At 44.3% G+C, this 24,886-nt stretch overlaps 2 protein-coding genes across 2 annotated transcripts; one reads left to right on the top strand and one right to left on the bottom strand.

The window, feature by feature from the left end:
* Window positions 1–10,613: 10,613 nt before the first annotated feature.
* LOC128979395 (transcription factor JunD-like) lies at window positions 10,614–11,921 on the bottom strand. The gene has a single exon (XM_054397611.1). It carries the CDS (start codon window positions 11,919–11,921, stop codon window positions 10,614–10,616), a length of 1,308 nt encoding a protein of 435 aa, XP_054253586.1.
* Window positions 11,922–15,774: 3,853 nt separating this feature from the next.
* THAP1 (THAP domain containing 1) lies at window positions 15,775–21,291 on the top strand. The gene is made up of 3 exons (XM_054397695.1): window positions 15,775–15,845; window positions 16,897–17,092; window positions 20,702–21,291. Exons 1-3 carry the CDS (start codon window positions 15,775–15,777, stop codon window positions 21,158–21,160), a joined length of 726 nt encoding a protein of 241 aa, XP_054253670.1. The 3' UTR covers window positions 21,161–21,291.
* Window positions 21,292–24,886: the final 3,595 nt, after the last annotated feature.

Raw genomic sequence — 24,886 nt, 5'->3', positions numbered from 1 at the left:
AATGTTTTACATTTAATCAAGTGCAAGATACCAACTAATATTGTCCACTTTGTCTCTGAAATAAGTATTTTTAATATAGTTCTACATAGTCAGTAAAAGTAACATAAAAAAATCACAATGGACATAATCCTCAGTTGTCTATTATTAAGCCCTGTAGCTTCTGTTTATAGAAAAAAAATAATTATCACCACATCAGAAAAAAACTCTCTCAGAACTGAGTGTCCTTGATAAACCTCTCCTGAACAAATCCAGCGAGTAGCTATTGGATTTTGTTTCACTGCTAATACCTCTGCCTGTGTGCAATGTCCTTACTAGCACATCTGTTTGAAGAGGTCCTAAAAATAATCAGGTTTTAAAAATTGAAGTATTTCTGTATTCAGAGTAATTTGTTTTCATGTTGTTTGTTTGAACCTATTTACATACTGTAGTGGGGTTTGGTTGGTTGGTTAGGTTGTTGTTGGGTTTTTATTATAATTATTATTCCTGAAGCAGAGATTTTGAAAGGGTTTCTCAGAGGCTTTTGCTGTGCCAGCTAATTTAATAAGGCAAAATAAGAACATACATCTAAACCCAAGAACCCAGGAAAGGCTGTAGGCAGACAATCATTCGGTGACTAGTTCCAAGTAAGCAGCTGGATGGAGCAAGCCAAATCTGAACTGCTCTGTCTTCACCCTTTGTTTTGAACAGCTGCCCTGAACAAGAAAGTTTCAGTGCCAAGCACAAAGGCCTGGGAAGAACCAGTTTGGATTCAAGAGCTGTAGGAGGTGGCAGTTTGCTCACTTCTTCTTTTGGACAAAAGGAAAGCTTGGGCATGTTGGTGGCTACTGAGCAGGGAGGGACTGCTTCTCCTTTTCTGGAGATCCCTTTGGTCTGTTGATCAAACTGTGGCACAACTGTAATCCCAATGAGGACCACAGGACTTGTGTGATTTTAGCAGCAGCCCCTGCCTAACATACTGCAAGGGTTATGGTACTGCAGGGCATTTCATGTTTTCTGCATCACAGAAGTTCAGCAAGAACCAGGCACCAGAAACCAGAGAGCACTTTTGAAGCTGGGTCCTACTGCCTAACTGTTCTCCTTTTTAGCTGATAGGAGTTAATTGTTCTGTTCAACTGATGCAAAGACATACTGCTCAAAGAATGGTGGATTTCAGCTTTCCCAGTCTGCACTACCCAAAGCTGCTCCTTTCTTAGGAGGTCTATTAAAAGTAATACATTTAACATGACAAACATCACCGCAGCAAGTGCCCATATGAGGTCCCCTTAAACATCAGGAAGATTTTCAGTCTAGGCAGAAATTGCAGGAAGAAAAAGGCAGCCCCAGAATAATGTCCTAAAACACCACAGAATGAAAAACACAAAGAGCTGAGGAGCTACTTCAGCAAGAGTTATTCAGCAATACAGACTTAGCTTTCTTTTTGGTGAGACCCTACACAGGAAGCCTGAAAGATTACCTTCAGACATCACAAACTAAAGGTAATCCCGCAGATTACCTTCAATTTTAAGGCCCAAGAGGATCAGGGCCTTTCACAAAAGAACAGTCCTGATACAGCCCCCTCTTAAGATCTCTACCTCTCTCTCCTTTTGACCTTAAGAAGCCAGTAAGCCCGTTCCTAATTAGGAAGAATGGGAGTGGTAAGAATCAGTGGCCAGATTTTAGTGGGTGAGAGGCCTATGCAGACTTGCTCATCATTTTCTATCTGAAAGCCAGGAATTGCACAATACTATATTGCAACAATTATTCCATTCCCTTTATCCCCTACAAAGCAGTTAAGCATAACCAAAGCAAAATCACTGGTGCAAGTGTTTACATCAATGGCTCAAGTTAGAACAGTGCTGTAATTAAAAAATAGCACTTTACAGCCAAGCAAAGATACTCTCCAAGACTTGCTTCTGTTGGCTCTTTTGTTCCAGGTTTGGGATTTTTTTTTTCAGGGGCAAGGGGAGGTGATGGGGAGGGCAAGAGAGAGGGAAAGAATTAACAAAGCCTGAATATTTAATCTGTTGGACGTGGGAGGAATGCTCGAGGGTTCCTATGAAGTTCCTATACTACATGATAAACACCACCACACAGGAAAGCCTTGAAATCAGAGAAAATGCTTGAAGACAGGGTGTAGCTGCCTTTTGGAGCTCACCCTTCACAGGCTGTGTTTTATTAGAAAGAAGACTTTTGCATCATCAGTCAGTATTCAGACCTGGACTTGACTTGATGACATTTCAGTACGGTGGTTGCCATGGGTTTAAATAAATAAGGGTAAGTGTGAAGTCACCAGCCATGAGGCCAAGCACAGAGAGGCACACTTTCCAAAGGGAAGTTTAGAAAACAGTAACAACAAAAGCAGTAACAACAAAACAAAACAAACTACAGAGCATTCTAAAAAGCAGTCTTAATTCTCTGTCACTTAAGGATACAATAAATATTACCATTAAATACTGTATTGGAGACAAATTTTATTTCTTCCTTGGCTGACTTGTTTATTGTTACTGTTTATTGTTGCTGATTCCTCCAGCTGTCATCTCTAACTATTACCATGGGGAAAAGAATAAAAAAGTAGACACTTTCGGCCTACTGGGAAAGTAGTAGCATACCACAAAGACATCACAAACTTACCAGCTTGTGTCATGATTTCAGCTTCAGTTACAGTGTCCTCAGAAAGGCTTTCAAACATCTCATAATACCATTTCAATAACTGGCACAAAATGGTTTGTACTAGTAATGACACTCTGGGAGCATAAAATGGATTTCCTGTTCTGAAGGTGTCTTTTTGAAAACTAAATAGAATAGGTGTCCTAGGTACTTATGGCCATAGCTTTTGTAACATATTATATTTTACAAGGTAATTTAACTCCCCAGTAGTCATTATTTTCCCACTATTTCTGTCACCCTTCCATGAAAAATATTAAAATACAGAATGGTAAAAGTTGGGGGGAGAAAAAAAAAAAGTTCAGCTTCTGGCTCTGTTTATTAAGAATGGTAAGTTTTATACCGGTATTTTCTACTGGTATCATTCCCTAGCAGTTTCTAGAGAAAAAGAAGGAAAGTAACCTAAATATACTTTCTGGACCTGTTAGTTAACTTAATGCTACTGCATTGGTTGTGTCATGCATTATATGAAAATCTGGAGATATATGAAACAGCGGCATGGGAAGGTTTCTCACACTCAACATGCTGTCCTTCAAAAGGCATAGCACGAACAAGATGACCATCTTTATAAGCCTTGTTTTAAAAGACTCTTCATTATTAAAGATTAATTGCCTATGTTGGGCAAGAGGGCCACGCATTACTCAGGGCAATGGGAAGCTTTTTGGAGAGGACAAGAAAATGGTATCAAACAGTTGTATGAGTTCAAGCTACTAGTTATGACTTTTTGAATGTTCAGTTTGTGGTCTAAGAACAGGAACACAGTGAGAAGCCTGAGTTTTAACAGCTTCAGCTTTCTCCATCTACGACATCTTTTTCCATCTATCTCCACCATCTCACTAATTCTAACTGAACAGTTGTAAGAGATGTTTCAAGGTACTTCACAGAAAGATTTTCACATTTATTTAAATAAAAACAGGACTTGATCTAGAGAAGTAACCAAGCTAAAAAAAATCAAAACTGCAACAGAGGATTTTTTTTTTCTGGAATAGGATAGAGGATCTATTACTGATGTCCAGTGACATAACTCTCCAAATTTTATGGACCTTATTTAGATGGCTTACAATTCCACCCCATAACTAGCTCTAAACCAGTAAGTAAATCCATTACCGTAGTAGTAAATCTTATCAGCAGCGTGCTAAATACCAGAATCTAGCAGTGTGTTAGTGCACAGTGAGCTGGTCATATCTATTATCCTCATGTGTTATCATGGTTTTATAGTTAAACATCACTCCAAAGTGTTCCTACAGAAATCGTAATTCCCCTGGAAAACCATTTAGCCAGCACACATACTCCTTAAACTATTGCAGGCCATGTTTATTGCTAGTACTAGAAATTCAGAATGGAAAGCGCAGTTCACAGCTAGCCACACTATGGCTACAGACCTTTAGATAAAAGATCAAAAAAAGCAAATGGCAGGAAGGTAATTATTTAGAGTTACCCCTTCCAAGCATTATTTGTAATAGGCTTCCTTCCACATTGTAGCATATTACTACATAGGGACTGTAGCACTTTAGATTACACTAAGGCTAAATGTGACTTTAAAATAGATTATCTTTTTATGTTAATTTAGCACTGCAAGATTTGAAGTCCTTCATTTTGGAAATCTAAAAAAATCACCTTGCAATCACTCATAGAACTGCAGACTAGTTTTATTCTAGAAGAACCTGACCATGATAAAGAACAGAAAGATGTCCTGTTGTGTGACACTGCAGCTAAGAAAATTGTAGTTCTTCCATTTGGCCATGCCTTTCTCTATTCAAGCCAGTGTCTGTGCACAACACCTTGTCATGCATTTGCAGGCATATATGTGTTTCAGAAGAATTTGTCCAGGGGTTTGCCTCTATTAAGTGTCTGGCACTGAATTGTGAGGATACCACCCAAAGCAGAATTGTAGCACAAAAAATGTTCCTTGCAGGCAAAAGACCAAGATTCAGTGCTTTACACCAGTGGCACACTTTTCCCAAGACTACTTAACAGAAAGCTGCATTTCAAAACACAAACAAATATCTTCTTGGTATGAAGATACAGATCCTACATTGGTTTCCTTCCTCTCCCTGCCACTGTTTCCACAGCAAGACCCTATGACAAAGTAGCTAGAACATGGCTTTCCGGTTGACCTACACATGGTGGACTGTTTCAATATCCAAGCAGAGATCTGGTTTGTGACTGTACTGATGCAGAAAGCAAACCTTCAGCTATGCAATAACTTAGGATAACTGCTTTCAGTCTAAAGCAAGAGGCAAGGACCGATGCATGTAGCAAGTCAGCTGGATGGCATCTCAGAAAACCATCCACGTGTACATGTTTCTGGACTCTCTTAGTAGCACAAAGACTTTTCTCCACTGTGCACTCACTGCTGCAGTGTTTTTCAGAAACCTACATTTAGTTTGTTGCATATGATCACTTTGCAGAGAAGTTGCTTCTGTCCCACTTCTGAGTTACTACTAGCCACTACAAAGAGGTTTCACAACACAAATAGCTGCAAGCCACTTCATAGGCAGGATAAAAAAAGAGTGACATCTTTGAAACACAGGACAGGAGTACCTGAGAATTAGTAAGACCTCTTGTCTCCCATAATGTACCTTAATATCCTGAGTTTCCATAAATTCAGATTTAATTCATCAACATTTTCACAGTAAAGCAAAGCATGATTAACAGTTTTAGAAGAAACTTTATATTTTGCAGTTTGTTACCCAACACTAGGCCCTGATGCAGCCCCACTGCAAATGACTGTGACATTAGGAAGATTAGCCAACACATTCAGAACTGTTGCACACTGTGAAAGCTTTCTACTGAAGGCTTTTTCTGATGATACAAGTCTTGACAAATGTTAAAAAGAGATGAATCCCTGACCTGTCTTACTATCCACCTCTGCTGGAAGACGCATAGATATTGTACAGAATTCTAATCAGATGAAGCAACCAAAGAGCGTCAAAACTCTTCAACCCTCCTTCTCGGTTACAGTAAAACTTAGAATACTCCAGAAATGGAAGTGGGTTTTTACAAATCAAATATGCACACAGATACGTCATACTCCAAGTTATCTACTGGCTAAACATAGAAACATAGAGAATCAAGTAATGAAAGAGCAAAATTATGCAGCATCAGTTACAGCTGCATATAAGAATAAACAAAAATGTAACTGATCATTTTTTCTTTTTTAACTTGCACTCCAGAAGCAGAAGACACATAAAATGCATTGGAGAATGACTTGGGTTACAAGTAGATGGGATTTTTTTTTCCTTATGTGTTAATTTCAGATACAGAGAAATGTTCTGTGAGAAACCATCGGATTCAGGTAGCCAAGACTCAAGCTATGGCAGCCAAGTCACTATTTTCAGCACAGTTAGCAATTCAGATACAGCATGCATCTGTACTTCAGATACCACTGAGCAACACCATAAAATAATTTTGAAAGTCTCATTGAGCCAATGGCTCATTGTGCCATTAGTTGCCAATTAAAATTTCGATTTTAGCAGCTGCAAACTGCAGAATGCCTCAAGAGTTAACTTTGAGAGATCATTCCTTGGTGAGAAAGACACAGTCAATCAGATACTTAAATGAAAAATAAGAAACGTGCCTCATGACTCTTCCTTCAGCAAAGACATAAACGTGAACCAAGGTAACACAGAATTGTACCAAGGCCACCCTTTTGATCTCAAACAGTGCATGGCAGTCAGTAGTGACTCACAACATGCAGTGAAGAGCCCAAATTCTTTTAAGTACCAACCTCTTACAAGACAAAAGCTCATGACAGAAATGTCACCACCATGACCAGTATCACTCTTCTCGGAAATCATGAGTTATCATTCAAAAACACCTACACTTCTCAAAATATGCAAAGTACTTGTGCTTGGGGAATTGGTCTCCGAGCCTGCCAAATGGGTTTGACCTGGAGTCACAGTGAAAGTTGTAAGAACTACTCACCAACCATCTGGACGTGTCTAGACACCTTGTGATACTGACAGACTTCACTTCCCGTTCTACACTGGGAGCAAACCAATCAGCTTTTGTAGTAATGACATCATTTAAATCAGCCATAGCAGAGTACTTTCCCTGCACTCAGAGTAAGCGGGGGCAGATCTTATGGGAACTCCTCCCTCTGCCCAAGGAAGGAGTGAACAGGACTTCCCTCTCCACAAGCACTCCTCCTCCTGAAGACAAAAAAAAGATCTGATAAAAATCCAAAGAAATGAAAGTAATTTATGAATCAAATAATTTTGCTGTAGCATCTAAATGGGAAGGCACTTCACATCTAGATCAAGACATTGGTTCAAGTGCATTCAAAATCTGCTGATGAGCAGCAAGCAAGATGTGCACAGGAGCAAGCATCCATCCACCAAAACAAAGGAAGGTGCTGCATTACCTCCAGAAAAGAGATTAAACCTAGGGCAAAGAAACAAAGAGGATGTTTACTTGTCATAGGTTCACACCTGAATGCAAAACTAGATCAGAAGCGCATGAAGGTAGCCTGAAAAACAAGTCACACAGCAAAAATCTTTGTGAGGACTAGTGAATAGTGTGCACAAGTATAAAAAAAGTTGGCACAGTTTTGAAGAATGAAAAAAAATGCTAGAAAGCACCAATATTCCACTGAACATACACTTTTTTTTCCTCCTTTTTGTCTTTCATAGTGACACACAGCCAGCTTGCCTACAGTAAATGAAAAGAAGCTACACTGATGCAAATCTTACAAACAGTCTGGAAAATGTTTACTCAGTATTCTATCTCTTAGTATCTCACAGTGACCAAAGTTTTAGGTGGAAAACTGAAACTTTAGAGAAATAGATATGCAACATGCTGCAAAATGAAGAAAAAAGGCAGGACAAAACAAAAGTGGTATTTAAAGATTTAGGAACACTGCAGGGGTAAAAGTTAGAGCACTGATACATTTTAGAAGACGGGAACGATTTCAGTCTGGCTGCAACAGGAAAGCACTCCTGAGTCTTGTTACATTCATTCAGCTCTCAGATTTTGGTCACGAAAAGTGTTGGATCCTATGTCTTAGCCTACCAGGTAAAAGAAGCCATTTATCAAGGTAACCTGGTTTTCTACAGAAAACATATCTACTTGGACAACTCTGCTACCACAATAGTAGCCTCTGGCAGAGACCTGCAGCCACCAGGCTCACTAGTAACTTCTCATCAGAGTAACACAACTGGCCTGTCAGCACTTCTACTACCTGAAAGATGTCAACTAAAACACAAAAACAGCCTAAGAAGTAACCACATAAGATCGTTGAGAGGCTGGATTCAGGATTGCTCTTGCAGGAAATCCAAATGTGAGAGAAGTAACGTGTGGTGGTTACCATGCTGAAAAGGGTGAGCTTATTACAATCTCGCCAGGTTGCAGCCCATTACAGCCCTGCCCTTGGCTGGGATGGGGAACTGCCATGACTTCCTGTGGTTTATGTCCGCTTCTCCTTAGAAACTGGTAATTTATTCTGACCAGAAATGACAAAATAACCAAAGAACAAGTACAGCACAGCTGCATTTATCACTGTCCTGCATCCTACAAGACCTTTACCTAGACCTATGCTTGTTTGTAAATATAAGAACTGAAACAGTAGTGTGTGTCAATGTAATTTTTACAAAATTTTCCTGGAATCCTTAGGGAAAAAAAAACCCAAACCCTCACTACACATGCAAGTAAAGCTAAGCATCTCATATCAATGTATTTGCCATGCAGCACAATACCTCTCTCACAAGAGAAAGTATGTGTGTGTGTAAAAGTATTTAGCAGTTTCTCCAGTCTTGCAGCATCTTTGCAGATAGGTGATGCCTGCCACATAGTAAAAAATAGTTATTTTTCACCCACTTGTTATGTAACAAGCTGTGCTACAGATTGTGTGCTCTCCAGTTCAGAATGCCTTTAAGTCTTTAAACCTGTGTTAAGATCAAAATATTTTTTTCTGTTCATCAGTATTTCTAACAGCAGAAGATACTGTTACAGGCAATCATTTCAACCATCTAGAAAGGCTCTGGTGACATGATTAAACAGTTACACAATGACTAATATGGCTTCTACCTAATTTGCATATGCTTTTAGAAAAGAAAAATCCTCAAGAGCGTCTCAGCTACAGTAACACAATTAATGAGAATTATCATGTCATTTTCACGTGCCAGGAATGACTATGGACTAAAAGAGAAAGACCACACACTTACACACTTGACCACTGCACCTCAACTATCTGAACAGACAGCACTCACGTATCCCCAATAAAGGCAAGAAAAACCTGTGAGTCTATCCCATTCTTCTTGAATTTCAAAGCATCTAGTATAGCTTTCAGAAAAGTACAAGATGTTTAACAGCTCCTGAGTGGGTTTAACAGATCTGAGCAATGGCTTGTACACATTAAGATGTCTATGCCCATTGGTTCCTTGTGCAATCCCCCATTTTCAGTAGCTGGCACAGACACATATCCCCATGTAAGTTTTGCCTCTGAGTTCAAGCAGAGTTTTAGCACAGTTTCAAAGTGGGGAGCGGGCCCCAATCTGCAGCTGGATCAGCTCAGGAGAAGCCATACCCTCCTACAGGAGTAGGCGCGGCCCACAGCTACCACATCGAGGGGCTTCTGGTGGGGTGACGGTCACACTCCAACAGATCCTTCCCACAGCACCATGCCACAGGGCTTGGCTTTGCTGCAACAGCAGCTAGGCTCAAAATACACAGGTATAGCAGAAGCAAGGCAGGCAGATAGTAACGAGCAAGGGATCTAAAGCTTTCAAAAACTTATTGAGGATTATGTCTAATCAGACAAAAATAGTTCCTTTGCTATTCTCTTCTATTACTAGAATCTTGACAAAGAAATAAATCACACCAATTCTTCCCAACCAGAAAAACATTTCACATTCTAGCACTGACTCTTCCTGTCTCTGGACTATTGCAGAAAGCTTCTTTAGAAAAAGTAGACCAAGGAGCAAGATATACAGATTTCTACTGAAAAATATATCACTTCTCCATGATATTCCTGCAATTTATTCAAGCAGAATATTATTCAATTACCACTTTTACAGCTAACCCACCCCAAATCTGAGCCCTTTTCTGTATAGCACTGGATTGTTACTATACTATTTAAAGAGCAAACACTACTGGAATGTACACAGTGAAGGAAAATAAAGTAAAGCTCTTCTTTCCAAAGTAACTGTTTTCCCTACTAAGGTGTTATATAGAAAAATAAGGTCTAGGCAACAGCCAAAAGTGTTCAAGTTTCAACAAATAACTATCAATGCCCCAAGTTTGCACTGGCACAAGAAATATGGAGTGTACAGCTTTGAAAAGTACTTTCATATGACTCAGCAATGCATTTCTTCCTGCTTAAGATTTACAATAAAAATAATTTTCCTCCAGGGTTTGATTTTAAAACCAAAGCTGTGTAAGTGCAAGAGCACCCACACAGTTGCCTCAACTCTCAACGGCAAATTAAAGCTCTAGAGAAAGACAGTATTTAAAAAAAAAGTTCTTTATCAATACCAAGAAAATATACATAGCCACATTGTGTTTTAAATATATATATATATATATATATACACACACATCTTTTTTCAAAAGGGTACGATTCTGGATTTTTTTTTTTTTAAGTTTTCAAAGCTTATCCATTGCTATACAGTTCATATAAGGTGTATTAGGAAACACACTTTTTATATCCCCCATGAAAATAAAGTTGAATCTTTCTGTAAACAGTAATTTCCTTAATTTCCGAAATCTCTACAGACCTCAAGCACTTCACTGAAGAAAACCAACCACCGGCCCCAAAACCACCCACGGGAGACCCTCGTTGTTGAGTGCAACATCGATAGACCTCGAGAAACGCTTAGCAACACCCGGCTTCCGCAACCGCTTTCTCCGGGCGCAAATAAATAATAATAATTAATAATAATAATAACAACAGAAGAGCAGCGGCGGCGGACGAGCTCCTCTGCTCCGCGCCTCGGGCCGCTCCGGGCCGGCTGCCGGCGGGGCTTCCCTCCTCAGCAGGCGCTGGTCTCCGGCGCGGCGGCCGCCTCCGGAGGTACCTCCCGAGGTTGGGAGGCTGGGGCGGCGGGGGGCGGAGGGTGCCCGGCGGCGTTGATGTGGCAGCCGGAGGAGAGATGGCTGCGCACGCGGCCCTGCAGCTGGGTGACCTGGGCGCGGAGGAGGTTGGCGGTGGCAGCCAGCTCGGCGTTCTGCCCCTTGAGCGCCTTCACTTTCTCCTCTAGACGGGCGATGCGCTCCAGCTTTCGTCGGCGACACTTGGAGGCGGCGATGCGATTTCGCAGCCGCTTGCGCTCTGCCTTCAGCCGTTCCTGGCTCTCCGCGTCCAGCGGCGACAGCGATGGTGGCGTCGGCGCGCTGCTGCCGCCCTCCCCGCCCGCCGACGGCGGCACCTCGGGCACCGTCTGCGGCTCCTCCAGGGACCGCGCTGGAGGTAGCCGGCCGCTCCCCAAACCAGCCGCCCCGAAGGCCAGGCCCGGCGGCGGCGGCGGCGGCGGCGGGGCGGAAGCGGCGGAGTAGGCGCTGCCCGAGGGGCTCAGTGGCCCCGCTGGATTGAAGCTGCTCAAGTTGGTGTAGACAGCCGGTGGGTCGGTGGCGGCGGGGGCTCCCGGCGGCCCCGGGCGGGCGGTGCAGCACGGTCCCGGTGTAGAAAGCGGTGGCGGCGGTGCCGATAGGAGCTGGTTTTGCTTGTGCAAGTCGGCCAGGGCCTTAACGAAACCGTCGGCAAAACCCTCCTGCTCCTGCGTCACCGGCTGCCGGTAGAGAAACGGCCCTGCCGCCGCTGCCCCGCCGCTGCCCGCCCCGGGCGCCGCCGGCCCCGGGCTGCCGGCCCCCAGCCCCGCGCCCCCCTGGATCAGCAGCTGCTCCAGGTCGGCAGCCGGAGGTAGTTTCAGCAACGGCAGCTCTGCAGCTGAGCCCAGCGCGGCTTCCGGGCCACTGCGGGCCGCCGCCGCCGCCCCGCCGCCGGCCGCCGGCTCCGCGGAACCGGCGGCCGGTGGCGGGGCGGCGGCGGCCGGCGGCGGCAGCAGTAAGCGCAGAGCTGCCGCGCTGCCGCGAGCGCTGGCGGGCGGACGAAGGGTGAAGGGCCCCGGGAGCGGCGCGGGGGCGGCGGCCCCCAGATCCCGTTTCTTCCCAGCACCCAGCAGCAGCTTCTGCCCCGCTGCCGCCGCTGCATCGGCTCCGGGTCCGCCCGCCGTACCGAAACCCGGCAGCGCCACGAAGTCGGGGAGCAGCTCCAGTCCTTCCTCGGGGTAAAACGGCGCCTCCATCTTCACGGCGGATCGCCCGCTACGCCCGCCGCTCATGCTGCCGTCCTCGCTGGCCGGCAGCGGCGGCTCCCGTGCGGAGCGGGCCGCGCTGGGCGCCTCGTCTGCGGAGCCGGCCGCCCTCCGCTGGCGGCGGCGACTGAGTTGCCTCCCGGCGCCGCCGGCCACACGCCACGCCCCAGGCCCACCGACTGCCCGCCCCGCCACCGCCTCCCCGCCGCCTCTGCCGGTCCCCGCGCTCCTTTCCCCGCCCGCCAGGCTTGCGTGAAAGGGCTTCCCGCCGCAGTCCCGGTGTTGCTCTGGTAGAGTGTCCGTGGGGAGTCCGCGCTGCTTCCCTCTGAAAACTCGCCTGGCGACTGCTGTGCGGGAGACGAGGCGCTGCCAGGGGCTTCACTCGGGACTAGGGGATTCCCGTGGGCGTTCCCCGAGGATGCTCCAGCCACGGCTTGCGTCCCGCAGGAGTACAGCCAGCAAGGCCCACGCCTAGCGGCAGTAGCGGGCAGGACCTCCTGCGCTGCGTCTGTGACAGACGGGCACAGGACAGTGCAGGTGGGGAGGGTTAACGATTCCAGACTACCCGGGCTGGGAAGTCTGACGAGGATATGTTCAAGCCTTGGAAAATGTGCCGGCTTGTCAAAGCAAAAGTCTCATGCAAGCTGGAGATGGATCTGATGTAGTTTTTCTTATTAAAATAAAAAATTGTTAGCGAGACAGTTTAGACATCTTTTCAACGTTACTGAAATGTGAAAGTACTGTTCTTCAGTTTGGGAGTGGTATTTGTTATCTTCACTTGAGACAATTTCCCAAGACCCTTTCCAAGTCTATGAAATTCTTACAGGACGAGGAAATCGCTTTCCACCCAGTCTTTAAAAAGTCCCTTCTGCTGGGGATTCTAATTTGATCCTGACAGAGCTGCTGAAAGCTCTCTTTTAAGTCAGCTTGCTGACTGAAGGCCTCAGTAGATCATCTACGTCGGCCAATTCTCCCCATCCATGGTGGCGTCCATCAGCATCCCCTCAGTTAGGTATCACCTTTGTGCAATCTGCTTGTGCTTTCTCCCCACACATTTCCTCCCTTCACACTAAGTGCCTCTTTTCCCAGGGTCTAGTGCCACTGCTGAGCTCTAGTGTAGTGGTGTAGCTCTGCTGTGTGCATGGACACATTGTGCCTAGGTCTATTGCAAAACTATGAGCTAGGGAGGAGGCAGAGATGCTGGAGTCAAGTTAGGACTTTGCCCCAGACGTGCCACTTCAGATTCATAGCAGAACTAGAGTCCAAGTGAAATAGCTAAGGCCTTGATGACCTTGATTTACTGACCTTGGGACCTCCAACTATACACTCTGCCCAAGGGGCAAGGAGCTTCATTTCAACTCAGCCCAGGACCTTCAGTTCCTGCCTACATGCACCAACAGATGTTTCTTTTTCCAGCCCCATCTCCTGGGTGGACTTTAGACATCTGTTTCCAGTTCTGTTCCTTGGCACCATCTCCTGCTGCTCCTTCCTGGATTCCCAGGGTGGACGTCATACCTGGTCATAACTTTGCCTTGGGTGTGCCAGGGAGTCCAGCCACTAATGCTTACTCTGCCCACCCAGATCAGGTGCTGCAGGACTCTGCCAAGGCTGTGACTCTGGCTACCCCTAGCACATCTTCCTGTGAGGCAGTCCTGCTTTGCTACTCCCTAAGGATGTGGCAGAATTGCTGCCCAGAAAACTGAGAATAAAGTCATCAGGGGGAAAAAAAAAAAAAAAGCAACCAACCAACCAGAAAACAACAACAACAAAACACAAACCCAAAACCAACACACCAACCCAAAACCCCCAAAACAACCAGAAACAGAGGCACTTGCAAAGACAGAGGAGGAGGAATCATGTCTTTCTTGGTGAGAATGGTGGTGCTAGAGCTTATTTTTGTTTTCTCTCTCTTGGCTGACCTAGCAGCAGAAAGGAAGAGCTAGCAGTGCTCAGCCAGCACCGAGTAATGAAAATAGCTAATGTGAGCAACTTCATGGAAGTATTGCTGTGGCTGCCTATTGTGTAGCCTTTTTATGTCATACTCCTAGGCAAGCAAATGACAATCACTACTACATTCTCTGCAGCTGGACAAAGAGGGCTACCTAGGCAGAGAAGACAAAGCCTCCAAACTCAAGTCACAGAAAAAGATTGGTGAGTCCTTTAAGATTATCAAGTCTAATCATTAGTCAAACACTGACAAGTCCTTGACTAAACAACAATCCCTGAGCACTAAATCTGCATGACTCTTAAATACCTCCATTGATGGGAACTCCACCACTGTCCTGGGCAAGCTGCTCCAATGCCTGATAACCTTTTCAGTAAATAAATTCTTCCTAATATCCAATCTAAACTTCCCTTGGTGCAACTTGAGGCCATTTGCTCTGGTCCTATTGCTTGTTACTTAGTTTCACAGACCAACCCCACCTCCTTTCAGACAGCCATAGGGTTTCCCCTGAGCCTCCTTTTCTCCAGATAAAATAACCCTAGTTCTCTCAGCCATTCCTCAAAAGACTTGTTCTCAAGACCCTTCCCCAGCTTCATTACTCTTCTTTGAACATGCTCCAGCACCTCAACGTCCTCGTAGTGAGGGGCCCAAAACTGTACACAGCATTTGAAATGTAGCCTTACCAGTGCTTAGTTCTGAGGTAAGATCACATCCCTGCTCCTGCTGATCACACCCTTCCTGACACAGGCCAGGATGCCATTGGCCCTTTTGGTCAGTACAGCTTCTCTTCTTTGTGAAGCAAGTGAAGAGAGGAAAGTAGACTGGGGAGAAAAAGAGGTCCTGGGTGGAGGCAGAAAAAAAGTTTGGAAGGATCACTTGGCTCTGGGGTAATTGTCAGAAAAATTCTAGATATGATGTGATGCATGACAGAGAGGACATAAAAGATAGGTCTCTTCATGAGTCCTCTGAAATGACCTAGGATGGTTTTATTCACCGATATAGGGCAGAACAGGAAGGTAAGAATACAGAATGGAAAAATACAGAAGCTTCTTGAAATGACCTTCTTTGTAATGACAGATCGATTTACTTAGATGGCTACTATTTGCCAATATACGTGTGATCCCAGTTTTCGTGAGTGAAACTGAGTTGTTTTACGCATCCTTATGGACACTGTGTTATGACAGTGTGGCTTTTTGTTGTTTTTTTCTTTTTCCCCCGCCCCTTTTTTTTTTAATCATTGTCGCTGAAAGGAGCGTGGAAGCCCTCCGCTGTTCAGAGACAAGTTCTGGTGCTCGCTGACAACCGCGCTGCGCACGCAGGCCCGTCAGTCCGCAGCCCTGACTGCCGGGCAGGGAGCGCACCACCGGCCAGGGCCCCGGGCATCGTAGGGGCGGGGCAGGCCTCCCACCCTGCAGCAACGGCTATAGGAACATCACAGCTCGGCACCCCTTAGTCCAGCGACTGCTGCGACCCTGCAGGCCTGCGGCCCCGCCTCGCTTCGCTTCGTCTCAGCCTCGTCAGGGTTCCTCGGGCGGTAGGGGAGGCGGGGCCAGGGCGATGCTCGAGCGCTGCAGTCGCCGCTGCCCAGATGTGTCGACGCCGGGGGGGGTGGCGGGCAGGTCGCAGCCTTGGGGAAAGGGGCGGAGCGGAGGCAACCTCTCCTCGCCCTCACAGGCGAAGTCTGATTGGAAGACCCACGAGGAGGCTCCGCCTCCAAGTGCAAATCCGCCAATGGGTGATTGTGAAGAAAGACCGCGAGAGTTGTGCTGAAGCTGGCACCGCCATCTTGGAGTTGGGAGAGGCCGCGTCCCGTTCCTCTCCCTCTCGGAGGGTCACGGGCGGGGGGAGGGGGGAGTGGGCGCCCAGCAGTGAATTAACGGCGCCCTCGACCTCGTCTCCCTGACGCTGAGCTGCGGTGAGGGCGGCAGAGGAAGGATGGTGCAGTCGTGTTCCGCCTACCGCTGCCGGAACCGATACGACAAAGAGAAGCCCATCTCTTTCCACAAGTGAGAGCGGAACGCGGGGGGCGGGGCGGAGCCGAGCCGCGATGAGGGCGGGGTCGAGGCCGCGGTGCGCGTGCCCGCCTGGAGGGGGTGGTGGCGTCAGGCGCTGTCGAGGTCTGGGGGAGAGGGGGACGCTCGCGCATGCGGGCCGGCAGCGCGGGGCGGGGTGCGGCGGTTGGCCGCGCGCTGTGGTTGGCCGCGGAGGCGGTTGGCCGCGGAGGCGGGAGCGCCACGGCAGGAGCGGGTTGGCACTGTGTGCATGCCCGTCTCGGGGGAAAGCCGGGGGACAGCGTTGTTTTTGCTGCGTGTGCCAGAGAGAGAGGACACTCTCCACGGTTCCAGAGTGGGGAGATCCCCAGCCCGCACCGTGTGCGATGTCTGGGTTGGCTCTGTGAGCCCATCAGAGAGCTGGGATGCATCAAATATGCGTGGCTAGAAGTCAAGGGGGATGATTTTACTCTGCTCTGATGAGATCCCACTTGGAGTACTGCGTTCAGCTCTGTAGCCCCCAATAAAAGAAGGACATGGATCTGTTGGAGAGGGTCCAGAGGAGGGCCACAAAGGTGATGAGAGGGCTGGAGAACCTCCCCTACGAGGACAGGCTGAGTGAGTTGAGTCTGTTCAGCCTGAAGAAGAGGGAGGTCTCCGAGAAGACCTTACCATGGTCTTCCAGTGCTTCAAGGGGGCTGCAAGAAAGCTGGAGAGAGACTTTTTATAGGGGCTTGTGGTGATAGGACAGAGGTCAAGAGCAGAGTAGATTTACATTTGACATGAGGAAGAAGTTCTTTACAACAAGTGTGGTGGATACTGGAACAGCCTGCCCAGAGAATTTTTGGATGCCTCATGCCTGAAGCTTTTAAGACCAGACTGAATGAGACTTTAAGCAACTTGGTCAAGTGAGAGGCATCCCAGTCCATGGCAAGGGTGTTGGAACTAGATGGTCTTTAAGAACCCTTCCAACTCAAGCTATTCTGTGATTCTATGGGGTTTAGCTTTAACCCAACCCCGTGTTAAAAGGTTTTCCAAAAAAGATGAAAGTACTTCTTATTTACAGGTTTCCTCTTACAAGACCTGATCTTTGCAAGAAATGGGAAGCTGCTGTTAAAAGGAAAAACTTCAAGCCAACCAAGTACAGCAGTATTTGTTCAGAACACTTCACTCCTGATTGCTTTAAAAGGGAATGCAACAACAAGCTTCTAAAAGAAAATGCTGTGCCCACAATATTTTGTTATACTGAACCCAGTGAAAAGGTAACTTGAAACACTCATAGTGTAAGATGTGTGTATATTCCTTACATTAGCTTAGCAGGGCAGCAGGGAGAGGATACAGACTGTGAAGGATACTTGGTAGCAGGTGTACCTGGAGGCACGTGGAGGACTGTGGTAGCCAAAACACATCCAACAGGCATTCTCATTGGCTTTGACAAGAGCAGAGCTGTAGGCCATCTGAGACTCTGGAGCACTTAGAGAGCATTGTACAGCTGTGCAGTAGCACTGACCTGCTCTTGTGGGCATATTTGGGAGCCTGAGCAGTGAAACTTTGGTTAAAGCCTTTTGGTGAATTAAATGGAATGACATCAAAGTAAGAAAGCATTGCCCTGTAGTTAAGTTATTTAGCTGTATTTATGGCATTTGGAGTTTTAGAGAGGCTTCTATAATACTTGGAAATTGTGCTGTACTCTGCCATGCTGCTAATGTTGAAGACCTGATGGACCTTAGTTCTAAAGGGTTCTGGCTTCACAGAGTTAAAAGTGAAATGCAGAAGAGTAGCTGCATCTGCCCTCTGTCAGTGCTGAGACCAACCGTTTCTGTCTTCCCTTAACACCCTACCTTGTGTTTATAAGCCAGACTGGCCCCTGACTTTCTCTGAACTTCTGATGTTATTCTCCATTGAGATGTATTGTTCCCGTCACTATGCCACTAAAGCAGTGTGCTCTGAGGTGGGAGTCAGTTATGAATTCTTCCTTTTTGATGTAGTAACTGCAAGATGAGAATGGAAAAGGTTGATTCTTAAATAAAGGACATAAAATATTAGTTCTCTTGGTACTCTGCTGTAGAGGAAGTGACAAAAGAGAAAACAGGATTGATAGGTCTAGGATATGAAAGACTGTAATGGGATGAAATGCACAGAGGTAAACAGGGATTTCTGCTTGTTTGATTTTCCTTTTTATATGCAGTGTTGGATCTGATGCAGAAATAAAAAGGGAATGTATTTGAAAAATACAAAGAAGAGACTGTGTGTGTCTCTACCACACACCTTTTCTTTGTCACATGCAAAACCGTTGCAAAATTTTTTGAAATCTGAAAGCTGAATAAATGTAAGTGTGATTGGTACAGCAAGATTAGTGATGAGCCATGTCTCCCATTTTGGGATAGTGCCTGGATCTACAAAAACACAGAAGAGTGTCTTTTTAATTACAGAGAAAGATTTAGTTCTATTCCTATTTATCTCATGACACTTTTAAATAAAGTGCCACATATCTTCAGGAAATAATGTAACAAAGAATAGAAGTGGTTGTATTGAATCCACGCTTTAAATACAACTTCTTATCTTTTGCGTTTTGTAATTTGAAATACTTTCATTTACTCATGTGTGGAGGGTGTTTTCTTTCCTGTGACAAGTTGTTGGTATCACTGACACATACCTGTTTTCCATGATATGTTATGACAATAGCAACATATTTATAGAGGTGGCATGTGTTTGATAAACTGCAAATAGAAGTATCTGTGTGAATTCAACTGTCCTGCAACAATCTGCTTTTTGCTTGGGCTTCTATCAAGGGTGAATTTTTCTTTGCTTGCTACATCTTTGTCTTATATTTTTTTTTTTTAGTAGAGAAGTTTGAAAGTGATAACTAATAGAGTCGAACTCTATAGAATATTCATGTCTGAATTAGGCACGCTATTAGGAGCAATTTCTTATAACTGAGAAATAAAAATGGTAGCTGATTGGTTTTGTAAAGTGATCAGTAATACTTGACTTTGTGTCAACTCCAATCACAAAACTGCTTTGTCAGCAGCTGTCTGCCAAGTGTTGTGGTTTGTACAAGAGCGATATCTAGATGCTGCAGTACCAAGTATTAACTTGTTTGTATGTAAAGTCATGGAAGTTAATGACATAACCTTCATATCTGATTAGCTTGATATTTAGACGATGAGGATTGTCAGCTGCTCTTACAGTCCATGTTGTCCCTGTCCTTATGCTTTTATGTGTAGTAATAACATTGGAAACAGAAAGGTAGCTAGAAAATTGGTTCAGTACCTCTTTCACTGAGAATGTGTTAGGTGTTCTTTCAGACAGGGAATATACAAGTTTGTTTTGTTTATCAGTGCTACGGTGGGGTTTTTTTGTTTGGTTGGTTTTTTTTAATACTGTGCTCAAAAGCATTTGTGAATTATACCGCATTCCTCTGGGACAGAAGAATCTGATTCTCTGCTGACATGTATTGTCAAGTGATAAGGAATCTGTGTTGTCCTGAACTATATGAGCAAACCCATTGAGAGCGGTATGGTAAAGACTGCAGTTTTGTGTGGAGTTGAGCCAATCGATACTCTGCTGCTGCCAAAAGAGAGAATCATGCTCCTTCATTCTCCATCCCATATGCCAACTGTTCAGCCTTGTTTTTCAGTCCTTCCACACACCAACACAAGTGTGGGTCATACTTTGTGTTACATTGCTCTGACTTGTAATAAAGGACAGAATACTTCTGTACTGATGATGGGAGAACAAATAGCTTTCTGTCATGTTAGCATTTACTATGTTTGAGCAAAGAGCAAATACCAGGGCTTGGCTGTTGAAGAGCTGTTTTTTAGTTCATGATGTCTCTTAAATCTGAACCCTTATGCTGCAGCCCCAGCAGCATACAGTCCCTTCCAGTTGTTGAGGTGCATGCTTTCATGTGTCTGCGTGTGCTGGCTTAACACATTCTGCTTTCCCCCCACACAGAAGTGAGGGAAAGTAATGCAAAAAAACCCCTCCACGTTGAGATAAAGAGTTGAGATAAAAAGAGTTTACTATATAAAGGAGGTAATACAGTGCACAATTACATTAGCCTACTTTGTGGTGAAAAAAGCTCAGCAAAATGCAGAAGCATCAGCAGAAGCCAGTGACTACCCCGTCCCTGTGACCCGCAGCCCAGCCCAGTGGAAAAAGCCCCCACCCTCAAGCCCAGAAAACTGAAAGCAGTGACTGGAAATAGGAAGCCTCTGGTGTTGCAATCTGAACTTCAAGCCCCGTAATACTTTCCTTTTGAAGCTGGCGTGATGACAGCATGGTGTTGAATATCAGAAACAGATTCAACTCAACCCATGACACTACCTCTCTGCTCTGCCAGTTTATCAGCCCCCCCTTAGTAAGTGACCATTATTCTACCTCAGCAGAAGGTTATCTGCTTCTGCTGTGGTTTCAATTAAGTTATCTGACGAGTTCAAAGTATGTAATGGTGTGATGCAGCAGAAAGAAGGAGGGGCAAAGGGAAATGGGATAGCAGTTGAGGAGCTATCAAATGAGCTGAACTCAGTTTTATGAAACTGCACCCTGCATTCTTGATTCTTAGCTAATTGTAGATATATCTTTGACCTAAGTCTTCAAGTGAGAGTAATTGCTATGTTCTTCAGATTTTGATTTATGTGAGACATCGAAGACTTGAGTTTCAAAGAGTCCTGAAAATAAAGCTGCTTTAAAATATCTTAAGAAGCCAGACCAAACAGGCCCAGAACTCTGTCAGTTTTGAAAATTTAGGCTTTGAAATTTATTAATCTCAATCCTGGTTCTTTATATTATTCTGGGGCTGTGGTAAAGAAGCTGTGATGAAAACAATGTTAAGAATTTTAAATGTACTTTTTTCTTATTATTTCCAGCCTGAAGAACTTGCAGAACAGCCAGAAGATCCACTACCTCCTCCTCCTCCTCCACCACCACCACCTCCACCACCGCCACCAGCAGCTCCAGTACTACCACCATCTCCATCAACTCCTCCTTTTCATTTGTCTCAAATAGATGCCAGATTTGTAGACCCAAGTATTGGATTATTGATGCCTCCTCTCCAGACCCCTAGCAATCTTGCTGTTTTTTGTGATCACAACTATACCGTAGAGGATACAGTTCATCAGCGAAAAAGAATTCAGCAGCTGGAGGAACAAGTTGAAAAACTGCGGAAAAAGCTCAAGACAGCGCAACAGCGATGTCGGCGTCAAGAAAGACAAATTGAAAAACTGAGAGAGATTGTTCAGTTTCAGAAAGAAAAAGACATATTGGCAGGGAAAGGCTATGTGATTCTTCCCAATGACTATTTTGAAGTTGTAGAGGTACCTGCCTAGAAGTCATGAACATCACTTTTCACCTTTCTAGGCCAACAAATTTATTTTAAAAACTAAACACTCTCTAATTCTGTGTAAGTCTCCAGAGTCCTAAGCCAGTAAACAAGCAGTCGTACAAATGAGATCACATTTTTTTCTTCGTCATTTCAGTTTGATACAGTTCTAATAGATTGAAAATAGAAGCATATCAGAATTAGAATATGCATTTAGTTTACAAAATCTGAATTGCTTTACAGGAGTAAATGATGCAAAGTTGAATATGTGTAAAATCTGTGGGTTTTTAAAGTTTGTTTTGTTGTTTGTTCTGTTTTGGTCGTTGGGAGGGAAGGAGAGTTGTTTGTTTTTTTTTTTTGTCCATTTGGTTGGTTGTTTCTTTACAGTGGTTGTCTTATGCTTACATGAGATGGGGAACTGAATCTGGCCAGCAGCAATACGATGTCATTGCACACTTAGTGCAAAGCTTTGTCAAGGCATTTAATGTTGGCTTTGGTGATTCCCTGGAAGTAGTTTTCACTGATTTGAGAAGGGGCAGAATTAGGCCAGCTAAGAACACCTGCAACTGCTATGGAAAGGGAAAGATAAGATCCACATTTCATTCTGGGAAAACTTCCAACCTGAGTTGGCTATGCCTTCAAAGCACTGCAAAAAGTCTGATTCACCTATCCCTTTGGTGAGGTATGTAAATAAACCTCTTCTTTGGGAGTAACCTTTCACCACGTGTCTGTTATGAGGGAGATGAAGAGAATTCATTAGCATAACTGAAAAGAGCTGTAGAAGAAAGAGGTCTAAGTTATGAGGGTGCCCAAAAATTCTCCTGAAGTGCAGTGCTGCACTGTTGGCAGGGTACTGTTTAGGGTGACTGCATTTCAAAAGTACCCTGATAATATACAGCTGGCAATATGCTTGAGTGGGATTCTCTCATAAACACTGCAAAGGGTAGAACGTGTTCTCATCTTTGAAATTGCTGATCTTAACTCGCGTCTCAACCACGTGTAGCTTCAGGAAACAAAGAAGTTTTCTTACTTACCCAACCCAGTTAAGGGCATTTATGGAAGTAGATTTTGGGAGTTGCTTGGTGCTAGACTGGTTTGTAATATCTCAAATGCTGCTGCCTCTTCTTCAGCCTTATTATTAAGATTCTTCCTAAAAATGAATATAGCATGAGAAAGTAGTGCAGCAATTTGCACTTACTGTCTCATAACTCATCTGGTCAGTGAACTCATTGAAAACCAGAGAAAACTGCATCCTGCTAATCCTAATGTAGCCTTCACTTCTGGAATTCCTGGATAGATTACACAAGGAAAATTACTTTTCTCAGTCCATGTCAAACTTGTTTGTAGTGTGGATTCTAGCTCTGATGTTAACCAAGCCCCGTCTGTGATGGCTTTAAAAGCTTCCCGTAATATCCTGTTAGCATGACATTTTGAAATGTTTTGAACCAGTCTTGATACTTCTGACCTCACTCATGCCGTGTATCTGCTTCCCCTGTCATTTCATATACTCAAGATGAACAAAAATGAGGATGCATCCTCTTGTGTACATTTATGATAACTGATTAAAAATAAAAAGCAAATGGTGTGTTAAACTTGTAACTGCTCTTTCATTTTTTTCCCAGACTGTGCCAAACTAGCTTGACGTTTTTTATCTTGTGTTGTAAAGTAGTACCCTGGTTTAGATGCTGGCTTTCTCTCACAACGGTGGTGTTTTCTCACAGTCTTGTGCTGTTAGGCTTTATACTTAAAATAAGCTTGAAAATACTCAAATTCAAAACGTGACAAGGAAAAAATGTTTAAACAACTGTTACCATGCTGTTGGCATGTGTGGCCAGATAGCAGATTGTTTCTGTTTTCTCTTCAAAATACCCTCTCTTATTCTTCAGGATTTTAATGTGGCGTTCTGATGCATGAGGGGTTGCTGCAATACCCAACTCAAATGTTTGTTGTGCTCTTGCCACCCATTTACTCCCTGATCTTTTCAGCTGTGTACTCCCATTACCATCGTTGTTATTTGCACTGGTTCTGGTGCTGTTTCTACCCTTTTGTGGGACAATTCAGCTCACTAAAGCAGTAGATTTAGCTTGTAGTGGAGAGGTAGAAGACGACCAACAAGATGGGATCAGACAGAGAGAAGGGCAGATGCAGGACCTGGGGATGGAGAGAAATAAGGCCTCTTCTCCAGCTGCAGTAAGCTGTAGCCTTATGTCAGCTGCTTTTGAGGATAGAAGAGTAACTTAGTACAGTGCTGTTTCCTTCTGCAGTGGTCAAAGATTCCCATCTCCCCTGATCTGACCTGATGCACTGGCTGATGTGCTACAGGGGCATGCATTCCTACAGGCCAACAAAAGTAAATCGGCAAATTAGATTAGCAAATTTGCAGCAAAATCAGTCAGCAAAATAGATGACTGATGTGTAGAGCTTTTGAGCCTTTTAAGTTTTTTTGTGTTAATGAGGTTGATTTAATGGCTGATTCAAGCAAACATTCTTTCCACTGGGTGGGGTGACTATTGCTCTTTGTGAGAGTTTCAGTAGCACCAGGTTGAAAAGGGGGCTGCTGCCCAGCTGCTGCTGATTCCTGTTATCAAGGAATTTTTACAAGAAGAGCTGTCATCCTGACAATGAGCTGGATTGTATTTTTTAAATTATTTTTTATTTTTCTTTTAAAAAAGCCCTTCACTAATTCCAGATGCAGTGCTGTTAGTGCTAGGTGAGGAGGGACTCTGTCTAGGCCCATGAGTGCTGTCAATATCACAGAGGTCCGACGTGGGGAGAAAAGGCTGGCAGGGAAACAACTGATTATCTTTTAGCAGCTGACTTTTTCCTGCACTGCACACTACCTTGCATTATATTGCAATCTTTCTAATGATTCTCTAATATAGAGAAGCTAAACTATCTGCTACTGGCTAGGCTAGGAAAGGAATTCTAGCTTTTAATATTGCATTAATATGTACAAGTATGTTTCTCTAAGCATTTCTTGAATTTTTTTCCTTTTTTTTTGGTTGGTTGGTTTTCTTGGTTTTTGTTTGTTTTAAAGTGGGATCTGTAACATTCACACAATCAGCTGTAAAAAAGGGATACATCACTTACTGTTTGTACTGCCCACAACTGCTACCTGAATACGACAGAGTAAAGAGAGTAAAGAGATGAAACAGTTATTGCGAGTAGTGGGAACATAGAAGGGCATGTGGTTGTCATATTCCATGTGTTTAAATGCATGTAGCTGCACTTTAATGAATCCTATTTTATAAAGAAAACAATTCAAGGAAGTTGAAGTCTAACAAAATTAGTGAGAGTGTTCCATCCTTAAAATCTGGGCAGACAGATTTGTTTTGAAAAGGGCTGATGCTTTGATAAGCAGAAATTAGAGTTGTTTCTAAAAAGAAAGGGTTTGCGTGCTCTTGTTGCTCCAATTTCCCTTTTGCCATGGAAGGGTATTGACCTGTGTGTAACGTCTACTTTTCTCCTGCTTACGCTTTTGTAAAGTGTTAGGCTTCCCTGGCTAACAGGGATATTTCAAACCCAGAGGTGTGTATGTTTTATGGGGGTAAAAAATGAGAATAGCTAAATACTTGGATTTTCATACTGGGGGAGTCCCTTGTCACTACCATTTTTTCCGCACTGCTTCCAGTTGCCATCTTGTCTATGTTGTTACTAGCACGGTCTTAACAACCATGATAGCAAATTAGTGAAACTGCTATTTCCAAGAAATCTTGTCTTGGTGATATTTCAT

The sequence above is a fragment of the Indicator indicator genome, chromosome Z (genome assembly GCF_027791375.1).
Source record: "Indicator indicator isolate 239-I01 chromosome Z, UM_Iind_1.1, whole genome shotgun sequence".
NCBI classification, from domain to species: domain Eukaryota; kingdom Metazoa; phylum Chordata; class Aves; order Piciformes; family Indicatoridae; genus Indicator; species Indicator indicator.
The sequence above is the reverse complement of the archived record's forward strand: the minus strand, read 5'-3'. Positions and strand labels throughout refer to the sequence as shown.

What these genes read in the sequence shown, in the direction of transcription:
- LOC128979395 (XM_054397611.1), bottom strand. Translation starts at nt 11,921, where the DNA reads ATGAGCGGCGGGCGTAGCGGGCGATCCGCCGTGAAGATGGAGGCGCCG.
- THAP1 (XM_054397695.1), top strand. Translation starts at nt 15,775, where the DNA reads ATGGTGCAGTCGTGTTCCGCCTACCGCTGCCGGAACCGATACGACAAA. An exon ending in AAGCCCATCTCTTTCCACAA is followed by an intron (nt 15,846 to 16,896) that starts GTGAGAGCGGAA and finishes TCTTATTTACAG; the next exon opens with GTTTCCTCTTACAAGACCTG. An exon ending in ATACTGAACCCAGTGAAAAG is followed by an intron (nt 17,093 to 20,701) that starts GTAACTTGAAAC and finishes TATTATTTCCAG; the next exon opens with CCTGAAGAACTTGCAGAACA.